We start from the raw sequence: 27,544 nt of genomic DNA, 5'->3' as shown, positions 1-27,544 counted from the left end.
TTGCAGAAGTTGTATTCTTAGACTGGAAAAAGATATTGACTAGTGATTTGGTTAATTTCTCTTCCGTTTGACAGAGTCCTGTTCCATTTGGCAGACTACATATAAACCATTAAAACGAAGGAGGATCAATTCCATTTTAACCGATAATCATATAATATAATTTTGCAAGCTCCACTATATCTGGTAACCCTTCACCATTAATAAATTCTTTTTATTTTTTAAGTCTTGGGTTTTATCATATTTTATTTCCTTGAGCTTCCTTTATCTCATTTTCTTAAAGTTTCTCCACCTTGTTACCCCCTCCTCTATTCTTGCTTTTTCTCTTTCTTCTGTCTCTGTTCTGTCTCCCCTCTTTACCTTCCTCTATCTGCTTGTGCATCACACACCTTTCAGAATGGCTAAAATTAAAAAAAAATGGTGACAACACAAAATTCTGGTCAGAATGTGGAGAAACTGATCACTCATACATGCTGCTGGGAATGTAAATTGATACAGCAACTCTGGACATTTTTGGCAGTTTCAAAAAAAAAAAAAAGCATGCAACTCTCATTAGAATCACTGATTATACCCCTTGGCATTTATCCCAGAGAACTGAAGACTTATTTGTACAAAAACCAGCACGAGGATGCTCCTAGCAGCTTGACTTGTAATAACTGAAAACTGGAGACAACCCACATGTCTTTCAGCGGGCACATAGTTAAATAAATTGTGGAGCCTCCGTGCCATGCCACACTACTTCGCAATAAAAAGGAATGAACTATGGACATATACAACAAGCTGGGTGAATCTTAAGAGATAATTATGAGTGAAAAGATAGTGCAGGCGGCTGCGACATGGCGCTCGTGGCCGAGAGGAGCCACCCCATGTCCGAGGTCAGGGGCAGCGGCCGAGAGTACCAGACTGCGACGGTGCAGGAACTGCCGAGAGGAGCTACCCCGCGTCTGAGGTCAGGGGTGGCGACGAGAGGAGTTACTCCGCGTCCGAGGTCGGGGGCGGCGGCCGGGAGGAGCTACCCCAGGCCCGAGGAGCAACCCACGCCCAAAGAAAGGCAATGCCAAAGAATGCTCAAACTACCGCACAACTGCACTCATCTCACATGCTAGTAAAGTAATGCTCAAAATTCTCCAAGCCAGACTTCAGCAATATGTGAACCGTGAACTTCCTGATGTTCAAGCTGGTTTTAGAAAAGGCAGAGGAACCAGAGATCAAATTGCCAACATCCGGTGGATCATGGAAAAAGCAAGAGAGTTCCAGAAAAACATCTATTTCTGCTTTATTGACTATGCCAAAGCCTTTGACTGTGTGGATCACAATAAACTGTGGAAAATTCTGAAAGAGATGGGAATACCAGACCACCTGACCTGCCTCTTGAGAAATTTGTATGCAGGTCAGGAAGCAACAGTTAGAACTGCACATGGAACAACAGACTGGTTCCAAATAGGAAAAGGAGTTCATCAAGGCTGTATATTGTCACCCTGTTTATTTAACTTATATGCAGAGTATATCATGAGAAACACTTGACTGGAAGAAACACAAGCTGGAATCAAGATTGCTGGGAGAAATATCAGTAACCTCAGATATGCAGATGACACCACCCTTATGGCAGAAAGTGAAGAGGAACTCAAAAGCCTCTTGATGAAAGTGAAAGTGGAGAGTGAAAAAATTGGCTTACAGCTCAACATTCAGAAAATGAAGATCATGGCATCCGGTCCCACCACTTCATGGGAATAGATGGGGAAACAGTGGAAACAGTGTCAGACTTCATTTTTCTGGGCTCCAAAATCACTGCAGATGGTGACTGCGGCCATGAAATTAAAAGACGCTTACTCCTTGGAAGGAAAGTTATGACCAACCTAGATAGCATATTCAAAAGCAGAGACATTACTTTGCCAACAAAGGTTTGTCTAGTCAAGGCTATGGTTTTTCCTGTGGTCATGTATGGATGTGAGAGTTGGACTGTGAAGAAGGCTGAGTGCTGAAGAATTGATGCTTTTGAACTGTGGTGTTGGAGAAGACTCTTGGGAGTCCCTTGGAGATCCAACCAGTCCATTCTGAAGGACATCAGCCCTGGGATTTCTTTGGAAGGAATGATGCTAAAGCTGAAACTCCAGTACTTTGGCCACCTCATGCGAAGAGTTGACTCATTGGAAAAGACTCTGATGCTGGGAGGGATTGGGGGCAGGAGGAGAAGGGGACGACAGAGGATGAGATGGCTGGATGGCATCACTGACTCGATGGACATGAGTCTGAGTGAACTCCGGGAGTTGGTGATGGACAGGGAGGCCTGGCGTGCTGCGATTCATAGGGTTGCAAAGAGTCAGACACGACTGAGTGACTGATCTGATCTGATGAGTGAAAAAATTATCAGTCTCAAAAGACTGCATGCTGTACACCTTTATTTGCAGAGGGTTCCTCAAATGATGGTGGAGAACAGATTAGTGGTTGCCTGGGGTTAGAGAGAGCAGAATGGAAGAGGGTGTGCCTGTAAGAGTGAGGCATAGTGATGAAAATGTTCCTCGCCTTAAGTATATCCATGCCAATGCCCTGGTCATGATATTGGACCACAGTCTTGCAAGATATTATCATTGGGGGAAATTAGGTAAAGGGTACACAGAATCTTTATTATTTCCTACAACTCCATGGAAATCTATGGTTATCTCAAAGTAAAAATTTTCATTAAAGAAACCCATATCTACAGCTTTTAAAAATGATTTAAGTGTTCAGAAAGATTCCTTTGACTAGTAAATTATCCCTTACCTTAGCATTTCTGTATTTTCATTTTAATTTATTCACTTTTAAGAAAGGTAGTGCTACCAAACTCATCAAGTTGTATACACTAAATATGTACAGCTTTTTACATGTCAGTCATATCTCATATCAGAGAAGGCAATGGCACCCCACTCCAGTACTCTTGCCTGGAAAATCCCATGGACGGAGGAGCCTGGTAGGCTGCAGTCCATGGGGTCTCGAAGAGTCAGACATGACTGTGCGACTTCACTTTCACTTTTCACTTTCATGCATTGGAGAAGGAAATGGCAACCCACTCCAGTGTTCTTGTGTTCTTGCCTGTCCAGTGTTCTTGCCTGGAGAATCCCAGGGATGGGGGAGCCTGATGGGCTGCCGTCTCTGGGGTCGCACAGAGTCGGATACGACTGAAGCAACTTAGCAGCAGCAGCAGCTGCATATTTCATATAAGTGGTTTTTGAAAAAAGAGAGGAAGAAGGAAAGGAGGTGTTAGCATGTTATGCAGTTTGATTTTTAAAGTAAAACATAGTGTCTAAAAAAACAACTGATTTGTCAAATATTGTCCTTTTTAAAAATATTTTTATTGAAATGTAATTCATATACTGTGCAATTCACCATATGAAGTGAACTATTCAGTGAGAGTGTGTTCATAGCATGGTGTAACCATTGCCACAATGAATTTTAGAACATTTTCATCACCCTAGAAAGAACTCTAGGCCTCTTAGCCTCGGAAAAAGGCTAAGAGGCCAAGTCATCTTCAGTTTTCCATCTTCCCAGCCAACTAATCTACTTTCTGTCTCTATAAATATGTTTGCTTTTTAAAAGAGAATCAGTATCATTAATGAATGATATAAATAAAAGTTTAGTAAAACAGATGTTTAAAAAATTAATTGTAATCTTAATATTCTATTAAGTTAATTTTCCCCCATGGGCTCTTTTTACCTTATGTATAGAATTAAATACTGGGTACATCTTTCTTTTCTATGTAAAAAATATATGAATCCTATTATTCGTACAATTTGTTTTGAATTCTAGAAAGTTAATAACTGGTATACCTGAAGGAATCTTTCCATATCTCTAGTACCCTATAGTGAATATAATTGAGACTATAGTAATTATTATTTAATTATTATTTACTTAGAATAATGCATTTTTATGTATACTTATATCTGTTTTTTTCAGATTCCTTTCCCGTATAGGTGATTACAGAATTCTGCGTAGAGGTCCCTGTGCTGTATAGCAGGTCTCTTTGTTGATTTTCTATTTTATCTATAGTAATATGCATATGTGAGTTCTTCCCTAGTAGCTCAGGTGGTAAAGAATCCACCTGCAATGCAGGAAACCCGGCTTTGATCCCTGGGTCAGGAAGATCCCCTGGAGAAGGGAATGGCAACCCACTTCAGTACTCTTGCCTAGAGAAGTCCATGGACAGTGGAGCCTGGCAGGCTACAGTCCATGGGACAAGGACTGTAGAGTTGGACATGACTGAGTGACTAACACACACACATGTCAATCCCAAACTCCTAATTTATCCTCCCTGCCCTCCACTTTTCCCCTTTGGTAACCATAAGTTTGTTTTCCGTGTCTGTGAGTCCATTTATATTTTGCAAATAAATTCATTTGTATCATATTTTCATAGTCCGCATGTAAGTATCATAATTGTCTTTGTCTGAATTAATTCGCTTGGTGTGACAGTCTCTAGGTCCATGTGGGCTGCTGCAAATTATGTTCTGTTGGGATGACAAAGAGCATTCACAAAGTAGGCGTTTGCATTCAGGTCTGCTGCAGGCATAGCCCAGGGATTTTTAAACCACCCCAGCCATGAAATCCTCTCTTCGAAAGACCTGCTGCTTCTGCTGCAGCGTGCCTGCTGGGCTCTGCTGCGCCTCCTCTTTCCTGCCCTTCCTTCTCCAAGGCAACCTACATCCTCCCGGGTGCTTCTTGGCACACCTGTAAAGATCTGAGCTATCAAATGCCAATAATGGTATTTGATCACAGAAATATTGGTCTTGGCTTTCTTTATAATTGTTGTGGATTAGGAGCAATTTCTTAATTCAGTTAAATGTTCTTCGGTTTTTACCTACTGTGAGTCTGTAAAATAAGGTTTGGTAACTAGACAAACGAGGTACTTAACTAGACAAACGAGGTGTGTGGAGAGTGCTTAAACTACCTAAGATAATAAATTGTTTTCACTACTGTAGAAGCATTCATTATAAAGATAGCAGCAATTCAAAGAATTTGTTCCTCTGTTTGAACCAGTTCCCTGAAGCCCTCTATATGATGTTCTATTGGGTTAGTTGTGATTTAAAAATGAAGCCAATGGAATATTATATTCTCATAGTAATATTATCTAATTTAGACCTTCAAGTAATTCTTTTTTTTTTTACTTTTTTAATTTAATTTTATTTTTAAACTTTACATAATTGTATTAGTTTTGCCAAATATCAAAATGAATCCGCCACAGGTATACATGTGTTCCCCATCCTGAACCCTCCTCCCTCCTCCCTCCCCATACCATCCCTCTGGGTCGTCCCAGTGCACTAGCCCCCAGCATCCAGTATCGTGCATCGAACCTGGACTGGCAACTCGTTTCTTACATGATACTTTACATGTTTCAATGTCATTCTCCTAAATCTTCCCACCCTCTCCCTCTCCCATAGAGTCCATAAGACTGTTCTATACATCAGTGTCTCTGAGTGTTCCTATTAGTAATCAGTCCAAATGAGCAAGATTTAATAATATTCCATAATTTAAAGTTACAGCTTTATTTTAATGTTTATACATTTCAGCAGGCAGACATTTAATTCCTTCTAAAAATAGATCAGGTAAGAACTGTTAAGAACACCAGTGTGTTATTACCCCTGGCTTGATATTTTGCATTTTCTTGCTTTCTTTTCTAGAAAGCAAAATGTGTAGGCATATAAATAGCTATAAAATGGAAATAAGGGCAAAGTTTGACATACTCAGAAAATATACAGTTTCTCTTGGCTGTAGGGAGAAAAAAGTCCCTTCGAGTGCATTCTCAGCTGAATAAACTCAGCTCTAAAATTGTCCACATATGAGCTGGGGATTGACTTTTGAATCAGGTCATAGGAAATACAGAAAAAATACAATAGATGTAAACACTGTCTGGATCCAGAATTTATAGAAAAGAAATTACAATCTTAAGGAATAAGTAGAAGCCAAGTCAAGTTTTTAACTCTAACTCCGTGTCTGTTCTCTGCTAGCATAATGAATCGTTGTTTTGAAATTCCTGTGTTTTAACTTCAGAGGATCAATAAGTCTTTCTTCCAGGAAGGTGATTTAGTCGAATTTTATTCAGTGTTGTGAGTACATATTATGTATGGGCAGTTGCTTAAAACTCAAGATGTACATCTCTTTCTGATGTGTCGACAACTTGCATAGTTCATTGCTCCAATAATGCTTCTCATCAACCACATGTATCCAGCTGGATTTCACGCCTGTCACTTCATGCCACTGCATGTGTATTTTTTTCCCCATATATTCTGCTATGTAAGGCCCAGAATATTTTTTTCAAAAGAAAATTTGTAGATAACCAGAAAAAAGTGGGAAAGTGAAGAAGTTGTATTTCAGTATGACAGGAATTATAGTTAAATATATAGTCCACATAATTTTTTGCAAATGTCTTAATATCCTTCAATTTTGAAACACTTTCACCTTCTTATTTCGAGCATTTAAAACATTTTGAGAGCCTTTTCCCTCACTCTAACAAGCAGAGTAAAAGATAATTTAGGATGAAAAGAGCATTTTCTCTGTGAGACTATCAGCGTAGCACAGAGTAAGTACTGTCTTGATCTTTAATTAGATGAGAATATTTTTACTGCCAATCTCAGTTTAAAAAATCACAAAGTCCATTAATGAAAACAGTTTTTTGAGGGTGTAGCTTTGTAAAACATGAATTAAAAGTGTTAGAATGAAAAACATTTTGAGCTTCTGAAGAGTTTTTGTTATTTAAAGTAATGTAGGTGTTTCAATTTTCAAATTATAAAAAAATTGTCTATTAATGCTTGGCAGATCTTACCATAACACTTTGGCATTTAGGCTGTGGGGTTTTTTTCTTCATATGAAATATAACTTTCAGACCTTTAGTGTGGTCATCATTCCTGTCCTGTGTTGGAAGGAACCCAGAATTCCAATCCTTGTAAAATCTCTCATCATGTTTTCATGTTTTGCATACTGCATAATTAACAGACAAAAGAAAAGCAGCTTTGTACAAATGAGCAATATTTTAATAGTAAAACTGCAAAAAATAGAAAATGTAGTTATGTCATTTATTTTATAAATTTGTTTCCTTTTTTATTTTCCCTTAAAAATAAAACAGAGTTGTTTTGGAATTCAGCTTCCTTCAATACCGAGGCATCCTACCTCCATTTTCCTACTTTCCATGGGGAGCTGAGTGCGGATGTGTCTTTCTTCTTCAAGACCACAGCTTCATCTGGGGTGTTTTTAGAGAACCTGGGGATTACCGATTTCATACGGATAGAGCTACGCTGTAAGTCGTGTTTTCCTTAGATGTCTGTGGAATTCTGTTTAGGAGTAATGAGGTGTACAGTCATGTCCAACTCTTTGTTACCTCATGGACTGTAGCCCCCCAGGCTCCTCTGTCCATGGGATTTTCCAGGCAAGAGTACTGGAGTGGGTAGCCATTTCCTATTCCAGGGGTTTATGAGTAAATTCTGAAACTAATTTTTAAAGTACTGTGTTTCTACATTATCAACCAAATCTTTTCATTGTGTCCTTTGGGAAGAAAAATATGATATTAAGATAGCATTTTTTGTAAGAAAATTATTTAATATTTAACATGTGATAATTTGGGGAAATTATTAGTATTCTCTAGAACCAACTTAAAAAGTCTTTTAAATTCAGAAAAATTAAACATTTTAAAATATCCAAATTCTCAGTTTAAAAATTAATTAAATTAACCAGCCATATTTTCTGCTATCCTCTTAGACTGCTAATATTTTGGTATCAAATGTATATTGCATGCTTTTGAAATTAAATAAACCCTGAATCACTGTCAAAATTATTTTTATATAAAATTCCAGATGCTATTTAATTCTCTTCCCCTGGCTAAATAGCTTTGATGTGGAGACGTGGGTTCGATCCCAAGGTTGGAAAGATCCGCTAAAGGAGTAAATGGCAAATCACTCCAGTATTCTTGCCCGGAAAATCCCATGGACTGAGGAACCAGGTGGGCTAGTCCATGGGGTCGCAAAAGAGTCAGAAATGACTGAGAGACTAAACAAACAAATAGCTTTAGTTTTTGTCAATATGAACAGTTAACTCCAGTGATGAATTTCTTAGAATCCATTTTCCCCCCAAAATACAAACGTATTTTACTGTCTCTTTCCATATCTATTCTGCACCGACATCCTTGGTTTCTTCCATAGAATGCAAACCATTATCTTCATGTTTAGTGACCGCTGATGCAATGGGGCTCTTCCCGAGGGTATTGAAGACTGAGCCCCCCCACCACGGGGACTAACACGAACAATCTTCACGTCTGATCCTTCCAGCTCCTGCAGTTGTGACATTTTCATTTGACGTGGGAAATGGGCCTTTTGAAATCTCGGTGCAGTCACCCACTCACTTCAGCGACAACCAGTGGCACCACGTTAGGGTTGAGAGGAACATGAAGGAGGCCTCGGTTCGAGTGGATCAGCTCTCACCAAAGACACAGCCGGCCCCAGCGGACGGGCATGTCCTCCTGCAGCTCAACAGTCAGCTCTTCGTGGGTAAGCCCTGCTTTGGACAATTTGTCTTTAACTGTATGATTTAAGTGCAGAGATGGGCCAAAAGAAAATAATGCCAACTGTAGATAAGGATGCAGTCCATGGGGTCACAAGGAGTTGGATACGACGCAGGGACTGAACTGAACTGATAAGATAATGATAACACCACCCCCAAACCACCATTTACTGAGAACCTGTGTTCCAGGCTGCACTGGGTGTTTTTACTACTTCCTCATAACCAATCCATGCAATGGATATTATCCCAGTTTTACCAACAAGGTAATTGAGGTGCAGGAGGCTGAAATCTCTTGCCTTCAGAAACCCACCTAGTAATGAAATTCACATTTGTGTTTGACTAATTCCTAAACCAGCATTCTTTTCATTTCCAGTTTTGTTGAGATGTAATTAACATAGGACGCCATATAAATTTAACATCAGATCAGATCAGTTGCTCAGTCGTGTCCAACTCTTTGTGACCCCATGAATCGCAGCACTCCAGGCCTCCCTGTCCATCACGAACTCCCGGAGTTCACTGAGGCTCATGTCCATCGAGTCTGTGATGCCATCCAGCCATCTCAATATTCTTAATTTTCCAGATTATGTGACTTGTTCCAATTTTTTTTAAATGTTATTGTCTTTAGTCAAAGAACCTTCCTTGTAAATCCAGCTGACGCCAACCAGTGATCCCTGCCAAAAACAAGCTAATGGCGGGAAAAAAAAAAAAAAAAAAAAAACCAGCATGAGCAAACTGTTGTAGCATCCATGGTTTGACCAGTTACACCAGTTCTACTGGTGTCCATTATTTTCCCATTTTTTCTGATGCCTTCTGATCACCTACTTTACGTTTATATCCAAATGTTGTTCCTTTATTTTCGAATTACATTCACTTGGTATTTATAGATTTGATAGAAGAATCCTTCTGGGTGTGTTTGTTTTACATCTTTGCTAATTACAGGACTTATTGACCATGAAGTTCAAGGAATTATCTCTTACTTGATCACTTTTCACATATTTTAGTGTAAATGAGAACACAGCAACACTGTCACTCAGGATAAATTGTAAATTATCAGAAATTGTTTCAAGCCTTTGTAAGAGTTATGTTTTAGAGCAAAATTCTCATCAGATCCCCATTACATCTTCTCTTGTTTAATGGCCTTGTTTTAAGCTCTCTCACTGGGAAGGATGAAGCTGATTAAAGGGTATGGAAATAATAAAGAAAACATGAGAGGAAATACATAACTTTTCTTTTAATAACATGCTAGGAGCTCAGTCAGGAAATTGACACAGATATTTCTTGAGTTACAAACAATAAGAGATGGTCACAGCAAAAGGTATGGCAATTTAAAATCTGTCAGGATCTAGGAAATAGCCTTCCTGTTCTTAGAAATTGAGAAAGCTGAAACAGTCCTTGAATTTTTCAGTGAAATCTGTTGCGGTTTGCCTGGGCATGACCTTTCATTCTTGGTATGAATTTTAACTTCCTAGAAATGGAGTCACCGTGTATTGTGTCTGATAGGAACCCTGGCCTTAATTTGTTTTCAGGTAGTTGTAATGGGTAGAAATACTATTATGATATAGAATGATATATTAGGGCAGACTTGAGTCTTTTGCCATCAGTCATGTTAATAAGGATCTAAGACATTTTATCTTTATGCGGAATATTGGTTAGGATTTTTACATTCCCATATGTTAAATTCAAGCATGATCGTGTTATTAGAAAGTTTTAGAAATTGAAATCTTTAATGTATTTTCAAAATCATTGAAAATTAAAAGGAAAAGCAGAAAGAAAGATCTTTGGAAAAAGTTACGTCTATTGAGAAAAATCTCTTTATATAGCTTCCTCCTTCCTACTCACAGCTAACGGAGTAAATAGAAGTGGTTAATGTGATTATATTAAAAAATGGACTCATGTTGAAAGAAAGTCTTGCGGCCTTAGGTAGAGACACATCATTGATTGTCAAGAGGCCATATAAGTATCTATTTTTGTCTTTACCTCTACTATAAGACTGAACTACTCTTAGGAAAGGACCCCAACCAAGTTAATAGAATAATACATGCAAGATAACATCAAAATTTGTCAATTTACAATATTACTGTTAAATCAGCATTTTTTTATTTCTAGATGAAAATACCTTTCCCCTTTGGGAAGATTCAATGGAATTTAAATTATAATTAAAAAGTTATACTGAATTAGCATAAAATGGGTGAAAACTAGTATCAAAAAAACTAGTAATAATCACAGCTAGTTTGATATAGCACTTATTAAGACAAAAGGTAGTTTTCTGCCTTCCTGAGAGTATATTTCAGGGAAAAAGGCAAGAGGTAGCCAAAAAAAAATAAAGACAAATAAGACAAAACAAAAAAATACATATATAAATATCAGTTCAGTTCAGCTCAGTTGCTCAGTCACGTCTGACTCTTTGTGACGCCATGGACTGCAGCACACCAGGCCCCCCTGTCCATCACCAACTCCTGGAGCTTACCCAAACTCATGTCCACTGAATTGGTGAGGCCATCCAACCATCTCATCCTCTGTCGTCCCTTCTCTGCCCACCTTCAATCTTTTCCAGCATCAGGGTTTTTCCAGTGAGTCAGTACTTTGTATCAAGTGGCCAAAATATTGGAGTTTCAGCTTCAACATTAATCCTTCCAATGAATATTCAGGACTGATTTCCTTTAGGATGGACTGGTTGGATCTCCTTGCAGTCCAAGGGACTCTTAAGAATCTTCTTCAACAACACAGTTCAAAAGCATCAATTCTTCCGCGCTCAGCTTTCTTTATAGTCCAAATCCCACATCCATATATGATTACTGAAAAAACCATAGCCTTGACCAGACGGACCTTTGTTGGCAAAGTAATGTCTATGCTTTTTAATATGCATCTAAGTTGGTCATAGCTTTCCCTCCAAGGAGCAAGCATCTTTTAATTTCATGGCTGCAATCACTATCTGCGGTGATTTTGGAGCCCCAAAAGATAAAGTCTATCACGGTTTCCACTGTTTCCCCATCTGTTTGCCATGAAGCGATGGGACCAGATGCCATGACCTTAGTTTTCTGAATGTTGAGCTTTAAGCCAACTTTTTCACTCTCCTCTTTCACTTTGATCAAGAGCCTCTTCAGTTCTTCTTCACTTTCTGCCATAAGGGTGGTGTCATCTGCGTATCTGAGGTTGTTGATATTTCTCTTGGCAATCTTGATTCCAGCCTGTGCTTCATCCAGTCCAACATTTCTCATGATGTACTCTGCGTATAAGTTAAATAAGCAGGGTGACAAATACAGCCTTGACATACTCCTTTTCCTATTTGGAACCAGTCTGTTGTTCCATGTCCAGTTCTAACTGTTGCTTCCTGACTTGCATATAGATTTCTCAAGAAGCAGGTGAGATGGTCTGGTATTCTCATCTCTTTAAGAATTTTCCACAGTTTGTTGTGATCCACACAGTCAAAGGCTTTGGCATAGTCAACAAAGCAGAAGTAGATGTTTTTCTGGAACTCTTTTGATGATCCAACGGATATTGGCAATTTGATCTCTGGTTCCTCTGCATTTTTTTTTAATCCAGCTTGAACATCTGAAAGTTCACAGTTCTTATACTGTTGAAGCCTGGCTTGGAGAATTTTGAATTCTCCAAGTAACTAGAATGACTTTGCTAGTGTTTGAGACGAGTGCAATTGAGCGATAGTTTGAGCATTCTTTGGCATTGCCTTTCTTAGGGATTGGAATGAAAACTGACGTTTTCCAGTCCTGTGGCCACTGCTGAGTTTTCCAAATTTGCTTTCATATTGAGTGCAGCACTTTCACAGCATCGTCTTTTAGGATTTGAAATAGCTCAACTGGAATTCCATCACCTCCACTAGCTTTGTTCATAGTGATGCTTCCTGAGGCCCACTTGACCTCGCATTCCATATATATATATGTATGTATATAAAAAAATGTGTATATACACACACAAGCTTGCATACACACATATATGTAAAATTTCAGATAATGATAAATACAGAAAGTAAAAGTAGAATAAGACATCAGACAGTTTGGTTTGCAGACTTTTATTTCAAGTGGGGTATTCACAGAAGCCCTCTCTGAGGACCTTACATTGGAACAGAGGCCAGCGGAAGTAGGAGTGGAATCCCTGTGAACATCCAAAGGAAGAGAATTCCAGTCAGTGGGGATGAACTTTGGGAATTAAGGAGTAACTCAAGGTGTCTGCGGATGGAATTTGTGTGGGAGGAGAGGATGGTGCAAAGCGAGGTTGAGTTATATATTGTAAGGCCATGGTCTGGACTTTGGATTTTATTCTAAAGGCTCAGATGAGTGGAATGGTCTAATTTCTGTTTTCTACATTCTCTCTTAGTAGGGAAAAGGTAGAAGAAGGCCATGGCTTTAGTCCCTGAAAGAGATTGTGGCAGCATGGGCCAGAGGGGAGATGGTGATAAAGAAAGTTGGGATATGTCTTAAATGGAGGTGTACACCACTTACTAATGAGTTGTTTATCACTGCTAGTGTTTTCCATTTACTCCTGCTAATATCCTTCTGCAAGTTCTCTGAATTACTCACATCATTTCTCAGTCTTTAATTTCATCTGAAGTTAGCTTTTCTTGTTTTCTTCCTTTATCCTAACTTGCAGCAGGATTAAAGCTATTCCCGGGCCCCACATATGCAGTCCAAACCAGTCTTGCCGGCCTGGAAAAGACCCCTGGGTATTCTTCATAGTCCAGAGAAAATAGCCCGCCTCCCCAGTTGAGGTTCCACCCACCCACCATCACTGTCACCAGGAAGTCGGGCTGCTTTGTTCAAATGTTCTTTGCCAGCACATGACAGGTATAAAGGGACCTTCTCTTAGAAACTGCTTCCCCACATATTAATGCCTTCACATTGTTGGAGTTAAGTCAACTCTCAGAGCCTTGACTCCTTGGGTGACTGGAAGTCCCTGCTTTAATCCAATATAATTGATTTTCTGGCTAAAATCTTAAAGGGCAATTTCATTTCCCTTACTTACAGGTTCAAGAGTTTAATTTGTAGTTCATCCATCCATATTAAAAATAATTATGACTAATCAGTATTTTCAAGGGTGTATAACGACTATCATTTGTATTTGGGGATCAGGACAAATAAATGAGATAAGTGTAATCGAAAAGAGTAAGCCTGTAGTTTCCAGCATCAATTTTTCTCCTAATAAAAATGTTTAAATTGAGACACTGATGATGGTGATGATGATGACGTTTTAAATTATGTGGAAGCACAGTTTTTATAAATAGGGCAAAGCTGAAAGACCAAGGTTAGTGTATCAGTTGGTCAAAGTTAGATTATGTTATTACCACAGCATTCAGTAGTTTTTATAAAAAAATTCACCTTCTTTTTTATAACCAAATAGAGCACAAAACCGGAGAAGGCAATGGCACCCCACTCCAGTACTCTTGCCTGGAGAATCCATGGACGGAGGAGCCTGGTGGGCTGCAGTCCATGGGGTCGCTAAGAGTCGGGCAAGACTGAGTGACTTCACTTTCACTTTTCACTTTCATGCATTGGAGAAGGAAATGGCCACCCACTCCAGTATACTTGCCTGGAGAATCCCAGGGATGGGGGAACCTGGGGGCTGCCATCTATGAGGTCACACAGAGTTGGACCCAACTGAAGCGACTTAGCAGCAGCAGCAGCAGCAGAGCACAGAACAGTAAACCCATTGTGGAATATTTCAAATACCAAATAAAGTTATTTTGTAGTACTACAAATATGAAACAGTAGAACTTTCAACAATGTAGAAATTTGCTTGTTTAAGATACTCTCTTCAACACTTTTCCCTACAAGTAAAACATTGCAGATATTTGAATATATGTTAATCTTGATTTAAATTATCTTCTCCAGCTGCCTGTGCTACCATTGCCAGGTCTATGTTGATTTACGTTACCTTTTTTTGAGATGAGAGGTTTTGGCAGCCTCTCAGAAGTGAGTCGGAGAAGGCAATGGCACCCCACTCCAGTACTCTTGCCTGGAGAATCCATGGACGGAGGAGCCTGGTGGGCTGCAGTCCATGGGGTTGCTAAGAGTTGGACACGACTGAGTGACTTCACTTTCCCTTTTCACTTTCATGCATTGGAGAAGGAAATGGCAACCCACTCCAGTGTTCTTGCCTGGAGAATCCCAGGGACGGAGGAGCCTGGTGGGCTGCCATCTATGGGGTTTCACAGAGTCGGACAAGACTGAAGCGACTTAGCAGCAGCAGCAGCAGAAGTGAGCACTGCAATAGGATAACATGAAGGAAACCAGTGTATTTTCTCCATCGCTTGCTTCACTCTGTCCTCTAAGGACCGATAATAAAGTCTGTTCACATCTCAGAGTGAGACTCTGAGGCAAGACTAATGCTTCTGAGCAAAATCTTTTTATTTCTGAGCAGAATCAGTAAAACTAAATAGAAAGCATGACTGAAAATGTGATTCAGCTGAGCAGCAATTATACATGGCAGTTGAAATAGGCATAAGGAAATGGTATATAGTTTCAGAGATTCAACTATACCACAAAATGATAAAAACAAGAACTTGAACAATCCGTGTAGCTCCTGATATTAGCATAACTATCTTCAACTAATCTAAACTGTAGGATAGCATGCAAAGTGAAGGAGTAATGAAATCATGAACAGAAATCTTTGTATGAAAAAGTTAACACTGATGTGATGGTCAGATGAGAAACAGTAGAACATCTTCCCTCCCCCCAGGAAATCTCAGCCATCACATTGCTATTTAGTGTAAAAATGACGATTCCCCTCCTATCTGTCGCCCATCTTTCTCCAATCTTGTTCTAAATTATGGCATTAAGTCCTTACCAACCTTTTCACATTCTTTCACTCTGTCCTTTATTTTTTTTGTGTGATTCATGACATGTCTTAAATAGTCCTATTCAGAGATGCTATTCCCTATCTTTAAAAATAAGTTTAGCAACTCAATGCTGATTGGTGTAGTAAACATATGCCCTTGACCTTGCAGACATGGGGGACTCAATGTTGAGAGTCGCTGCTGTGATTACACACCCACAGCCATTCTCCAGCCACGGAAATGATGCAGAGAAAAGAATCAATCAGTTTTTTTAAGCTGAAATGTGACAGTGGTCATTTTCTATTTTGGTTTGTAAACTCAGCATTTTTCTTAGAAGCATCTTAAATTAGCCTTGAATTGATTTTCATTCAACCAGCTCTGCAATTTTTGTTTGCAGCCTGAATTCTTTCACTGGAAGGTTTCTAAATGGGGCAAACTTCATTTCAATACTTTGGGACTAGGACCCGAAGGAGAAGTAAGGACTCCTGACATAAACTCAGAAGTCATTTGCATTGCATTTGAATTGCAGCAAATCTACAAATATTTATTATCTTGAGCAAACAGTTTCTAAATACCATACCCAAAGGTAAATGCTGAACTCTAACACATTGAAGCTCTGAAGGCTGGTTTTCAACCTAGTCACACATTCATGGGGAGCTTTGGGGACACTGACAGTACCAGAAAAGTGAAAGTGAAAGTCGCTCCGTCGTGTCCGACTCTTTGCAACCCCGTGGACTTTACAATCCATGGAACTCTCCAGGCCAGAATACTGGAGTGGGTAGCCTTTTCCTTCCCCAGGGCATCTTCCCAACCCAGGGATTGAACCCAGGTCTCCTGCATTGCATTGCAGGTGGATTCTTTACCAGCTGAGCCACAGGGAAGTACCAGGACAGTACCAGAACAGAGATATATTTATTTACTGCAGATGGATGTTTGCATACTTTCAAAGTTGCATATTACAAATACAGCCCTGTGCTGGTCTTTTGGTGAACATATGCTTGTATACTGGTTGGTTGTGTACCTAGGGGTGGAATTACTGGGCCATTGCCTTCTCCGTACTGGGTCATAGGAATAAGCATATGTCAAGCGTTAGGAGACACTGCCAAATCTCTGTTGGCCATTTGGATATCATCCTTTTTGAAGTGGCTGTTCAGATCTGTTGCCCATTTTCTACAGGGTTGTCTTCTTTTAAGAAAAATTTAGAAGTTCTTTATATATATAGTGGATGAGTCCTTTACAGATTCATTTATTATAGATATTTTCCTTTACGGTTTGCATTTTCACATTGCTGATGTCTTTTGATGAGCAGAAGTTCTTAATTATAATATAATCTAGATTTCTTTCTCTTTGCTTTCTGTTTGTTTTTGATAGGCTGAAATATAGCTACAGGAAGAGAATGCCAAACAACTTGATGTTTGAATAATTTTTATTACAGGCTAATTTTCCTTTGTAGTCATAAATACATTCCCTCATTACCAAAGTTCAGTGCAATAAAAGTCGTGTTGCTCTGTAATGTAATCATATCATTTATTTCAAATATTTTCTTCTCTCTTTGAGATGTCATTTTCATGATTAACCAGAGAAGCTCCCAGTGGACTTTTCCTTGTCCAGTGGCAAATCTTGAGTGACGGTTGAATTGAATTCTAAAATCAGAATTCAAATGGGATCTCTTGAGATCAGAGAATATGATGAATAGCACCAAGGTTCATTTCTTTGAAAAACAGGCCTTAGTATGGTCGAATCACTGAGCACTATGGCCTTAACTCTGAGTAGACCCATTTTTCCCTGTTGCTGCTACCACCAGGACCCGTGCTCATCACTGGCTCTGGTTCAGGGAAAAGTGACTGACTTTTCTGCCTGTGGCATGCTTTCTTACACCACCTGCCTCTTTCAGCCGTCACAGCTCTTTGAACTTGAGGGAGGACAGTCCTGCTCTTCCCAGCCTTGCAGGGCTTTGTTCAGTAAGGAATGTTCCATGGCAAAACTATAGCTGGGCATCCGGCCTCAGCACTTACACGAACTGATGCTATTGTTGCTGCAAGGCCGCGTCTTCCCCTGGACCTCGGGGGTGGCTGGGAAGACCCGCTGCGTGGTGTGCAGAGCACAGTCCCCTGACCTGGTCCAGGCCCCGCCCGCATGCCCAGTCACTTCCCTGCCCCCGTTGAAGGCCCGTGGCCAGGGCCTCCCTGCCATTCTCTGCAGAGTGCCCTGCTCAGAGAGAGCCCCTGTCCTCTGCCCAACGAGCCTCTGCAACTTTGGATTTTGGGGGATCTTGTTTTCTTTGTTCTTCTAAGGCCCCTGGATGGATTGTACAGTTCCCAGTTAATCCTCAATTATATTCGAGCACAGCACATAAATAATTTGCCATTAAAAAATTAAAGGTCTTCCTGCCACAGAAGTAGTGGGAAATTGGCATAGGAAAGAGCCAGCTTGGACTCTGTGACAATAGCATCTGTCACTTAGTCTGATTTCCTGAGAGCATGAAACGTGATGAAAGGATTGGGCTCAGTCTCCACTTGGCACCTAGCACACTTGTTTAGGTGCAATATCCCAATACCGTGTGTAAGTGAACAGATTCGGTTGTATCCATCCACATAGGAAGGTTGGGTGTTTGTTTCACAAAATGTGCAGTGTATATGAAGTTCCAGAATCCATTATATCTGATACAGTATGGCAGGTAAATTGATAGCAAATTAATTGGAAGACGGTTCCAAACATAATAACTCAGCAGAAGCATCCAGAATCAATTAATCAAACTGCAACTCATTTTAATTGGACATCCTCTAACCTGGAGAAGTCGTTGGAATGTCTAATTAAGCTTTCAAGCCCAACCCTATTTACATGAACCATGTTTTCCTGAACAGCTACATCTTAAAATGAAAGGTTAGTAACTTGAAGCCTCATGGTAAAGTAAAAATCTTCAATACCCATGTGCTGCAAATGTTTATTTAATTGGACATCACGTTTTCTTGGTAATTTTAAAATGTAGTTTAAAGCCATTTAATTAGGCAAACATTAGCTCCTTAAGAGGGCTTCCCAGGTGGCTTAGTGGTAAAGAATGGCCTGCCAATACAGGAGACACAGGTTTGATCCCTGGGTCAGGAAGATCTCCTGGAGAAGGAAATGGCAGCCCACTATGTGCCTGAGAAATCCCAAGGACGAGGAGCCTGGTGGGCTTCCGTCCATGGGATTGCAAAGAGTCAGACACGACTGAGTGTCTGAGCACATACACATGAAACTCTTTAAAAGTACAGAATCAAGAAATCTTACTTACAAACTGTGTTCATTTTTCTTCTCACTATTACAAATGCCGTTTAAGCATGCATTTCACATGTATATGCATATATTTCTACCTGTGAATATCCCCATCCTCTGACCTTCCTCTCCACTTGGTATCTCTTTCTACCTCTTTCTATGCTCATGTTTCCCTTCCTAAATCCATTACTATTCCGTGAGATCTGTGAGACCAAGACCCACTGTATGTAACTCTGCACTCTTTACCTCCAGTGTCAGACAGTGTCCAGAAAAGAGCTGCTAAATAACGCTAGCAGGACTGAAATGCCATTGAAATTGAAAGTGATCTGAGGAGAAGAAAATGCAACTCTTCTTTTTTGACCGGGTTTTCGTGTAGAGAAGAAGGAGGCATCCCCAACTGTAGGTTTTTGTCTTAACTCTGCCTCTGACTAAACATATTTATTCTAAAATTTCTCAGCTGTGCCCACGGGCTAGTCCCTGAACTTGTCTGTGCCTCTAGTCTCTCATCTGCAACAAAAACAGCAGAAAACAAACAAGAATGAATGAGATGGAGCTGATGAAAATGGATGTCTTAAGTTGTTGGACTCCAGGTTATTTAGTTATTATTATGTCACTGGCAGACTGAGATAAACCCCTAAATCAGAGAGCCTGTGGATATTTCAGAGTGACAAATGCATAACAGACTGTGATTTAGTGGTGCTGTGTACTATAAACTCTACACCATGATTTAAAATACTGTAACATGAAGTCAGTGAAATACACCAGGAATACACACCTCTAATGAAGACTTCATAGCATCTGGCCCTCCTCCAAAGAGTGCCCGGGCCAGAGCTAAAACCAAGGCTGCGGGCCGCCCTCCTTACCCAGGAAAGAGAACTCCAGCAAGGATGCCCCAAGAATCTCTGTCACAGACTTGACTGAGCCCTAGACATTCTTACTGAGTCAAGATAGCAGCAGCCTGGATGTGGAAGGAAAAGATGTCCTGAGGACGAGGGATGCAGAGAGACGCCAGGGATGGCAGAAGATGAGGAAGTGTAGAAGGAGCGCAGCAAGGGTGGCAGCGATTCTGAAACTCTGGGATAGCAGCAACTTGTCCCTGCCTTGCCCAAGAGCCTGGAATTGTACGATGTCTGGCTCCATACCACACTAAATCTGGAGTTATAAATAGAGCATATGACACCCACCCCCTTAAGGTTTTCATATTCTTTATCGAAGAGGTGTAAATAATGTCAGCTGAAGCCATTTGAATATAGACGTTTAATACCGTCATTTGACTCAATACCTGTAGACGATGAAAATTTTGCACCTAGTTTTATGTCCCTGGATATGTTCCGGTTTCTCCTGGTTTATAGTCTATGGGAACTTGTATAGAATTTGTATCCTCCTGTTGTGTGAAAATTGTATAAATCTTAATTATGTTGAATTGGTTCATAGTGCTTTTCAGCTCTACTATGTCCTTCTACTTGTCTATTCATTCTATGAATTTTTGAGAGTTTGGTGTTGAAACTCCAAATAAACATCTTAATTTATCTACTTAAAAAATAATTGCAATATATAGGGGAACTATATGTAACTTTGTTATATTTAAAAAAACTGGTGAGAATGGCAAATATAAATAAATACAGTCATTTGAATAGGGGCCATTACATCTATGAATCTGAATTATGTAACACCATGAGTCACAGGAGATTCAGTCTCAGGAGATTCTTTTAGTTTTGTCTTCATGGTTTGTCATTATCCAAAAGCATAGAATTAATTTATTCAGAAATATTCATTGAGTTTTATCAATGTTCTCAGTCCCAGGGACCCAAACATCCCTGTGAGGAAATGTACCTCTTTTCAACTTTTGAAGCACCATGCTCCCAGCTGCTACTACAATCAGTTTAATGAATAAGTGTGTTGATTATTAACAGTAAATTAATTGAGTATTAATACTTAGCTATGACTAATGTTCATTTAGCTGTAGTTGTAAATAGTTATTGCAACGCTGTTATGTGTGAGCTAGTGAAAGACAAGGGAGCTGGCATGCTGCAGTCCATGAGGTCGCAAAGAGTTGACTGAACAACAACAAATTTTGTGTCAGATGCTGTTCTGTGTGCTGGGGTTTCAGTGTGATTGAAATAGCCCTAACTGAATGTGTATTTTGATGGAGAGACACTGGTAATATAGAAAATAAATTGTTCAAATGTAAAGCTTGCTGGATGATGACATATTTTTGTAGGTTCTTTCTGGAAATTTTCTGGTTCTAAAATTAAAAAAAAAAACACCTCTTTAATCTCTGAGAATAAGGAGACCTTACGTAAATGGGGCTAGATTAGGAGCTCGCTAGATGAAGTGAGGGAGGAGGGAGTGAACCCATTTTAGGAAGAGAGAACAGGTATGGAGCGGGTATGCAGTCCTGGTGGTGAGACAGCATCAGCTGTACAAAAGATGAAGCTCCTTTTCAGAGGTTCCAAGAATATCTAAGTGTTTCTGGGTAAGTCACCCAGATTATTTAGATTAGGACACTGTTTTCCTATTTCGAGTTCTGAGTTTTTATTTATTGATATTCCTGGACACCGATGTATGTCCAAGTGCACTCAGAGGTTTCATTCCTATTAAGACTATGCTTTATATATGGGAGTCAGGTGACTATCTCAGTCTGATTCACAGCCTTGTGTGTGGCCCACCACAATCAGTATTTTTGGGGGAGCCTAAGCCTGTATTTTCAAGAAGCCTTTCCATGAGATACTCTTATTCCTGACATTTGAGAACCTCTGCCTTAGGATGTGTGTGTGTCAGCCACTCAGTTGTGTCCAACTCTTTGCCATTCCGTGTGCTATAGCCCCACCAGGCTCCTCTGTCCATGGAATTCTCCAGGCAAGAATACTGGAGTGGGTTGCCATGCCCTCCTCCACCCACAAATATATGCTTATTAAAAATTGCAAGAAAAAATTAGTTTCTACATAAGAATATCAATACATATCACTGTTATTTTGAATGAAAGTGAAATAGAGCCTTTAATTTGTTCTTTAAAATAAAACAAACTGATTTTAAAAGTCTCCAATTTAAAGTTTTATAAAACTCTTTTAGAAAACAAATCTGTAACAAATTCAACCTTTGGGGAAAAAAATGAATGAATGAATTTTATCTTTATGAATTCTTTTAATAGTATTTTGTCACAAATCGTGCTTACAGAAGCATATAGACCCTCTGACTCCGGCCGTTCTTTGTTAAGGCCACAATTTTGGCCTCTGTGAGGCCTCAGTCTTGCTTGGTCTTAAAATCCTGAACGAAACACCTCAGAACATGTTCGCATGTGCAGTATTTCCCTTGTAGGTGGAACGGCCACCCGACAGAGGGGCTTCCTGGGTTGCATTCGGTCTCTGCAGTTGAACGGAGAGGCCCTGGACCTGGAAGAAAGAGCCAGGGTGACCCCGGGAGTGGAGCCGGGGTGCAGAGGACACTGCAGCAGCTATGGGAGGTTGTGCCACCACGGGGGCATGTGCATGGAGAAGCCCAGCGGGTTCTCCTGTGACTGCACCTCCTCCGCGTACGCGGGGCCCTTCTGCTCAGATGGTGAGTATGACAAGAATCCCCCCAACAGCAAGACTGACCCAATGTGAATAAAACCTCCAGCAGTTCTTTTCTTTGTAGCTCTTTAAAACAAAAATATTTCCATTCCTGAACATTTTTTTTTTGGGGGGGAATTGCCTATTTTATGCCCATGACATTTCATTACTTAAATATTTGCCTCAGTTCCTTAAAAACTGTGTCTTTTAATGATAAACCTTCTAAAGTATCAGCTGCTCCATCTGCTCTTTTCTATCTACTGTTAATACTCAAATAATACAGGTGTCAACAGCCAGTCCCATGGGGGCAGTTCTCATTTTTAAAATCATTACAAGCATTGTTGTTATTTTTGAAGATGGCCAGCCATGCAAAGACATTTGGGAAGCCTTGTTGTTTGAGCCAACAAATATTGTTTAGCAAACAGGACTAGAAATAACTTTTCCATTGAGTATCGATGTGTGACAAAATAGAGATACTCAGACACCTTGTTCTGTGAAATGCTGACTTTCTGTTGGTGAAGTGAAACAGTGGACCATTTTTCAGCTGGTCTTGTTCACTGATCCACGTCATGGAAGAAGGGAAAAGCTGAGTGTAGCACTTAGCGTTCTGAACAGATTTCTGTGAATAGACAAACATTTGCTACACCTTCATAGTTCCTCATAGAAAATCGTCATCCAGTTTAATTCAATTGCTTTACTTAAGTGTTTCTGGACTACTGGACCTTCACCTGAAGGAGACTAACGAAAATTGGCCTCAAACTGAAGCGATCCCTGCTTTGCAATGAAAACATTTGGGATTGTTTAAAGGAAAGTTGGCCAAAACGAACTCTTCAAATCATCTACTTTCTATCAGGAATAACTTATCGTTTAAAATCAACCTTGGGTAATCAACCACTGCTTCTGTCTTTCTGTAATTCTCCTGTTTAAAGTTAGAACGAAGACCGTGTCTTTACAAGAGCATGTCTTCGTTTTCTGAATCTAAATGATTTCCAGGTCATCTTGCAAAGTGTAATCGGGAATGTTATTCTGCATCCACATAGTATATAGGATTTAAAACGAATATTATAGATAGTAAAAATAAAACAAACAGACAAAACCCCTAAAGCACTGAGTGGAGATGTTGCCACATTATCCATGCGGATCACCTGCAGCTCGCATTCAACAACCGCCCTGTATAGTGAGGAAGGGAAGAGCTCCGGAATCCCAAACTAGTTGCCCCTTCCACCATCCTCTTCATTTTTATACAAATATATTTGTGTGTGTGTGTGTGTGTGTATGAATTTCTGATATTAATCCTAAATTAATAAATACTAATCCTAAATGAATAAATCCTAAGTATTAAAATCATTTATGTAAGTAAAATGATTTTTTAAAACTTGGATAGTTATTTTTTAAATTTAAAAAGTGTCATAACTGAGACCATGGAATAATCCTTGGTCTTCAATTTTTTTAAACATAAAGTGTGCTTATCATTTCAGAGATTTCTGCCTATTTTGGATCTGGCTCATCTGTGATTTACAATTTTCAAGACAATTACTCCTTAAGTAAGAATTCCAGCTCCCACGCGGCTTCGTTTCATGGTGACACCAGGCTGAGCAGGGAAACGATCAAGTTTAGCTTCCGCACAACACGGACACCAAGCCTGCTGCTCTATCTGAGTTCCTTTTATAAAGAGTACCTTTCAGTTATCCTAGCCAAAAACGGTGAGTGCTGTTCAGATGAGAGAAAATACTATCAGAGCATTAGATCTGTAGTAATATGGATACTTCTCATGTTCTTGCTTCTCAGACTACAAACAGGAAAAAAATAAATGTGCCTGTTTGATGTATTCAGTTTTGTTTTTTCAGTGCTGTCCTGTAAATTTAATCTAAAAGGATTATTTAAAATACTTAAAATGTCTTTATAGCCATATAGCTTTGGTAATTTAACATATTTTGTGTGAATTTTTAATTTATGTAGATAAAATATTTATTATAAATATTTTATATAAATATATAAATTTTATATAAAATATTTCCTTCAAATCAAGTAGAGAAGTTTTGAGAGAATGTTAACCAATTAGCATTATGTATAAGAAGATGTCCATAAAATAATCTCTTGGTTCTGATTTTCTAGTACACCAGTGCAGGATGATGGTGTGTGGTTTAGGACGTGTGTGCTACGGAGACCCACTTACTGTTGTTGTTCTCGTCCCTTTATCTGGGTTACAGATAAAAAATTTTGTGAATAAATTGTCTGGGTGAGGAAAACAAAGGAACGTACAAACATGCAGATATATCATTTCAACTAAATAAAATATGGCCCAAGGGCACTGAACACCAAACTTTAAAAAATATTGTTCAATAAGTATATTCCTCCTTACAATATGTATTTTGAGCTTGAAGTTTTTCTACATATATTTGTTAAACTGAAAGATATCCTGTGAAGTAGATTTACTGACATCTTTGCAGGCAATTAAATGAGTAGTATTAACTCTAATAGTAAGTTTGGCTTAAAACTATTCATCTCACCCTAATTTCATTCCAAACTCTATAACCATGACCACTTGAAAAATATTCCTTATCTTTAGTAAAACTGTATTTGATAATAATAATTCCATTCATCAGTTGCATTTCAGGAATGGTAGGCATATTTTTTGAAAGATGAATTACAGAAAGAAAGTTACTGCAATATTCCACAGTAGTTTGATATTTCATAATATATTAAACCTTATTGTTTTAAGTCAGAGGCTAGTACAAAGATTTGCATATGCTTAATTACATATTTGACAAATTAAATATTTGCAAGAAAGAACCTGCTTATTGGCAGCATATTTGCTCTTAATTTTGGGAAAATAGTGCAATTTCACATGGAAACTGACTTCTAGGCATTATGATGAAAGTGTACAGCCAAATAAACTGTTGTGAATTCTTCCCCAGGAATTAGTAAGTAACAAAAAGGACTCTGAGGTTTTTTTAAAGGCGTTTTTTTAAAATACAATTTTAACTAAACTATAACTTTTCCCCTCTACTTTAGGAAGTTTGCAGATCAGGTACAAGCTAAATAGATATCAAGAACCCGATGTTGTTAACTTTGATTTCAAAAACATGGCCGATGGGCAACTTCACCACGTAAAGATTAACAGAGAAGAAGCAGTGGTCTTTGTGGAGGTAATAGAGAAAATACAACAGAAGCAGTGGTTGCAAGTAAACTCCCCAGCATGACGGACCTGCAGCAGAAACTGGATAATGGATAGATTAAATAAAGCCATTCTTCCAGTGCCACCCTTACACAGATCATAGACCATCAAATGTGTTGTTTTTTTAGCAGTAGGATTCTGTTTAAGAGATTAATAGTATTTGATACTTAAAATTGCCAAACTTTCCTATTTGTTTTACTTTTGCTTTCCTCAGGTGGGAAGTGCTTTTTAGTTTAGCGTGATCTGCTATTGGCAGAACTGTTGCTACTCTAATGAAACCAGTTTACTTCAGATGGCTGTACGTGCAGCCATATTTCTTGCACAGAAATTAATGATACAATTTCAGAATGAATTCTAAAATGATGTGAATTACAGCAGAGAAAGTTGAATTATTCACTCCACCAGCTTTTGAAGAAAAGCACATATGTTTCAGCCCTCTAGATAGAGGAAACTTTCTTAGCTAAATGACTCAAGTAAAAATACCCAGCTAAGTAAAAATATCAAGATGAAGATAACTTGTATCTTTTTGTGGGTTTTCTCCATTTGAATTTCTTATACAGTGGAGAAAAATAAAGTGATATAAGGGGATAAAAGGTAGGGTGCACTGGTATCTGAGGGTAGCATAGAAGTGGTTTAGAAAATAATATTCACCTGTATAAATGACTGACTTTAAACTCTGTTTTTCTAATCTTTGGGGCCATATTAACAATTGCCTATTTTATCATTTTGTTTTGTCTTCCTTTGCTTCCTGTCCTCTTCTCAATGACAACATCCATGTGGATATTTGCATCTCATGTAACAATTTTGTAGATTGATGAGAGCATGAGGAGGCAAGTCCACCTGGCATCAGGTACAGAACTCAGTGCTGTCAGATCCCTTGTACTGGGCAGGATTATAGGTAAGTAAAAGGAATGGCCTTTTGCCTAATCATGATGCATAAACATGGACCAGAAGAGTCATGTTCCAGATGCACAAACACACACACAAAACACACAAATTCATCATGCCAAAAGAAACCCCTTGCCTTATTTCAGTTGTGAAGTGAATGATAATCAAGGCAGAAACTGGACTTTCTCAGGGGTGTGTGTAATTGTGAGCTGGGACATTTTGTAAGATGAGCAAGCATCCTCCTTGCATAGTAACGCCATGCTGGTGTCTGCCCTATGTCAGTCCAGCATAATGAAACATGGTCTCCCTCTCACACTTCAAAAATATCAAATAATAAAGGTATAAATAACACACCATATATCAATCAGCTGCCGGACATATAAACCATAATCTAATGATAGCACTGGGATTAGGTCAGAAGAATATGGAGGAGAAAGCAATTGCCATTCTGCTGGTTGGTGAATATGCTTCAGGTTGTGGCCTGGATCCTGTCTGTTTTGTTGAAGGCAGCGGCCAGCCACTCCTGCTGACTTATAATATAACCCAGTGTCTGTCTAAATGCCTTGTAATTCTTATTTCTGTCCACCAGTTACCTCTGATGATAGCATGGAAAGAGAAACATAGCCTTGCCATTTTAGCACAAAACATGTGTGCTTTTAAAATATTTGCCAGCAAAGACTAAACGGAAAGAGGGGCAATAAATTTTAAAAGAGATTTTCTTTTTAGATATAAATGGGAGGTTGGAGGACTTCCTGTAGTCTGGTTTTCATTCCTAGTTTGATATTTGACATTAACCTGGAATATTTTGCCCAAGATAGTAAATGAAATATTTTATTTTTGACCTTTTCAGGTACTTGTACCTTGATATATCACTTCTTACATTCCTTTTACATAATGTTAGAATCTTGAGAATGCTTGATTAAACCTGTGGGTGAATGATCAAGATATTGGTTCTGAGAAGGTTAATACTTAAGTTTACAAATATTTATAGTCTTTCTAGCATTGTGACAAGCGCCAAAGTTGTATGCTCTTATTCTCCAAACAAATAAAGGAAATTGAATTGAATTGTTCTTCTAGTATGCTAGGATGGACATGAAATATATGTGTAAAGGACTACTTAGATATCTGGAAGCTTAACTGGAAAATCCCAAGTGGTTTCATAGCATAAACCACATAAATTCAACTATAGTAATAAAAAAGATCAAATAATTATAATAAATTTCAATTTCATGAGTTCCTCAGTCTAGTAGGGTCTGAGTTGAGGCATTTTACAGAAAAATGTAAAATTAAAAGATTAAAGATTCTAACAACTATGCATAATGTTGATAAAATCATATTTTTGAAAAAATAGCATCTTCAAACTTAATGCCA

At 39.0% G+C, this 27,544-nt stretch overlaps 1 protein-coding gene across 1 annotated transcript in view; it reads left to right on the top strand.

The window, feature by feature from the left end:
- CNTNAP4 (contactin associated protein family member 4) overlaps nt 1–27,544 on the top strand; it is a 285,401-nt gene that overhangs the window by 235,260 nt on the left and 22,597 nt on the right. The window contains exons 16-21 of the mRNA XM_005894297.2: nt 7,088–7,258; nt 8,283–8,501; nt 21,875–22,114; nt 23,586–23,810; nt 25,123–25,256; nt 26,096–26,183. Of these exons, the coding sequence (XP_005894359.1) occupies nt 7,088–7,258; nt 8,283–8,501; nt 21,875–22,114; nt 23,586–23,810; nt 25,123–25,256; nt 26,096–26,183 (1,077 nt within the window). The remainder of the gene's footprint in view (nt 1–7,087; nt 7,259–8,282; nt 8,502–21,874; nt 22,115–23,585; nt 23,811–25,122; nt 25,257–26,095; nt 26,184–27,544) is intronic.

Source organism: Bos mutus, chromosome 18, assembly GCF_027580195.1.
Source record: "Bos mutus isolate GX-2022 chromosome 18, NWIPB_WYAK_1.1, whole genome shotgun sequence".
NCBI classification, from domain to species: domain Eukaryota; kingdom Metazoa; phylum Chordata; class Mammalia; order Artiodactyla; family Bovidae; genus Bos; species Bos mutus.
Note: the sequence above shows the minus strand (reverse complement) of the source record. Positions and strands in the feature narration are given on the sequence as shown.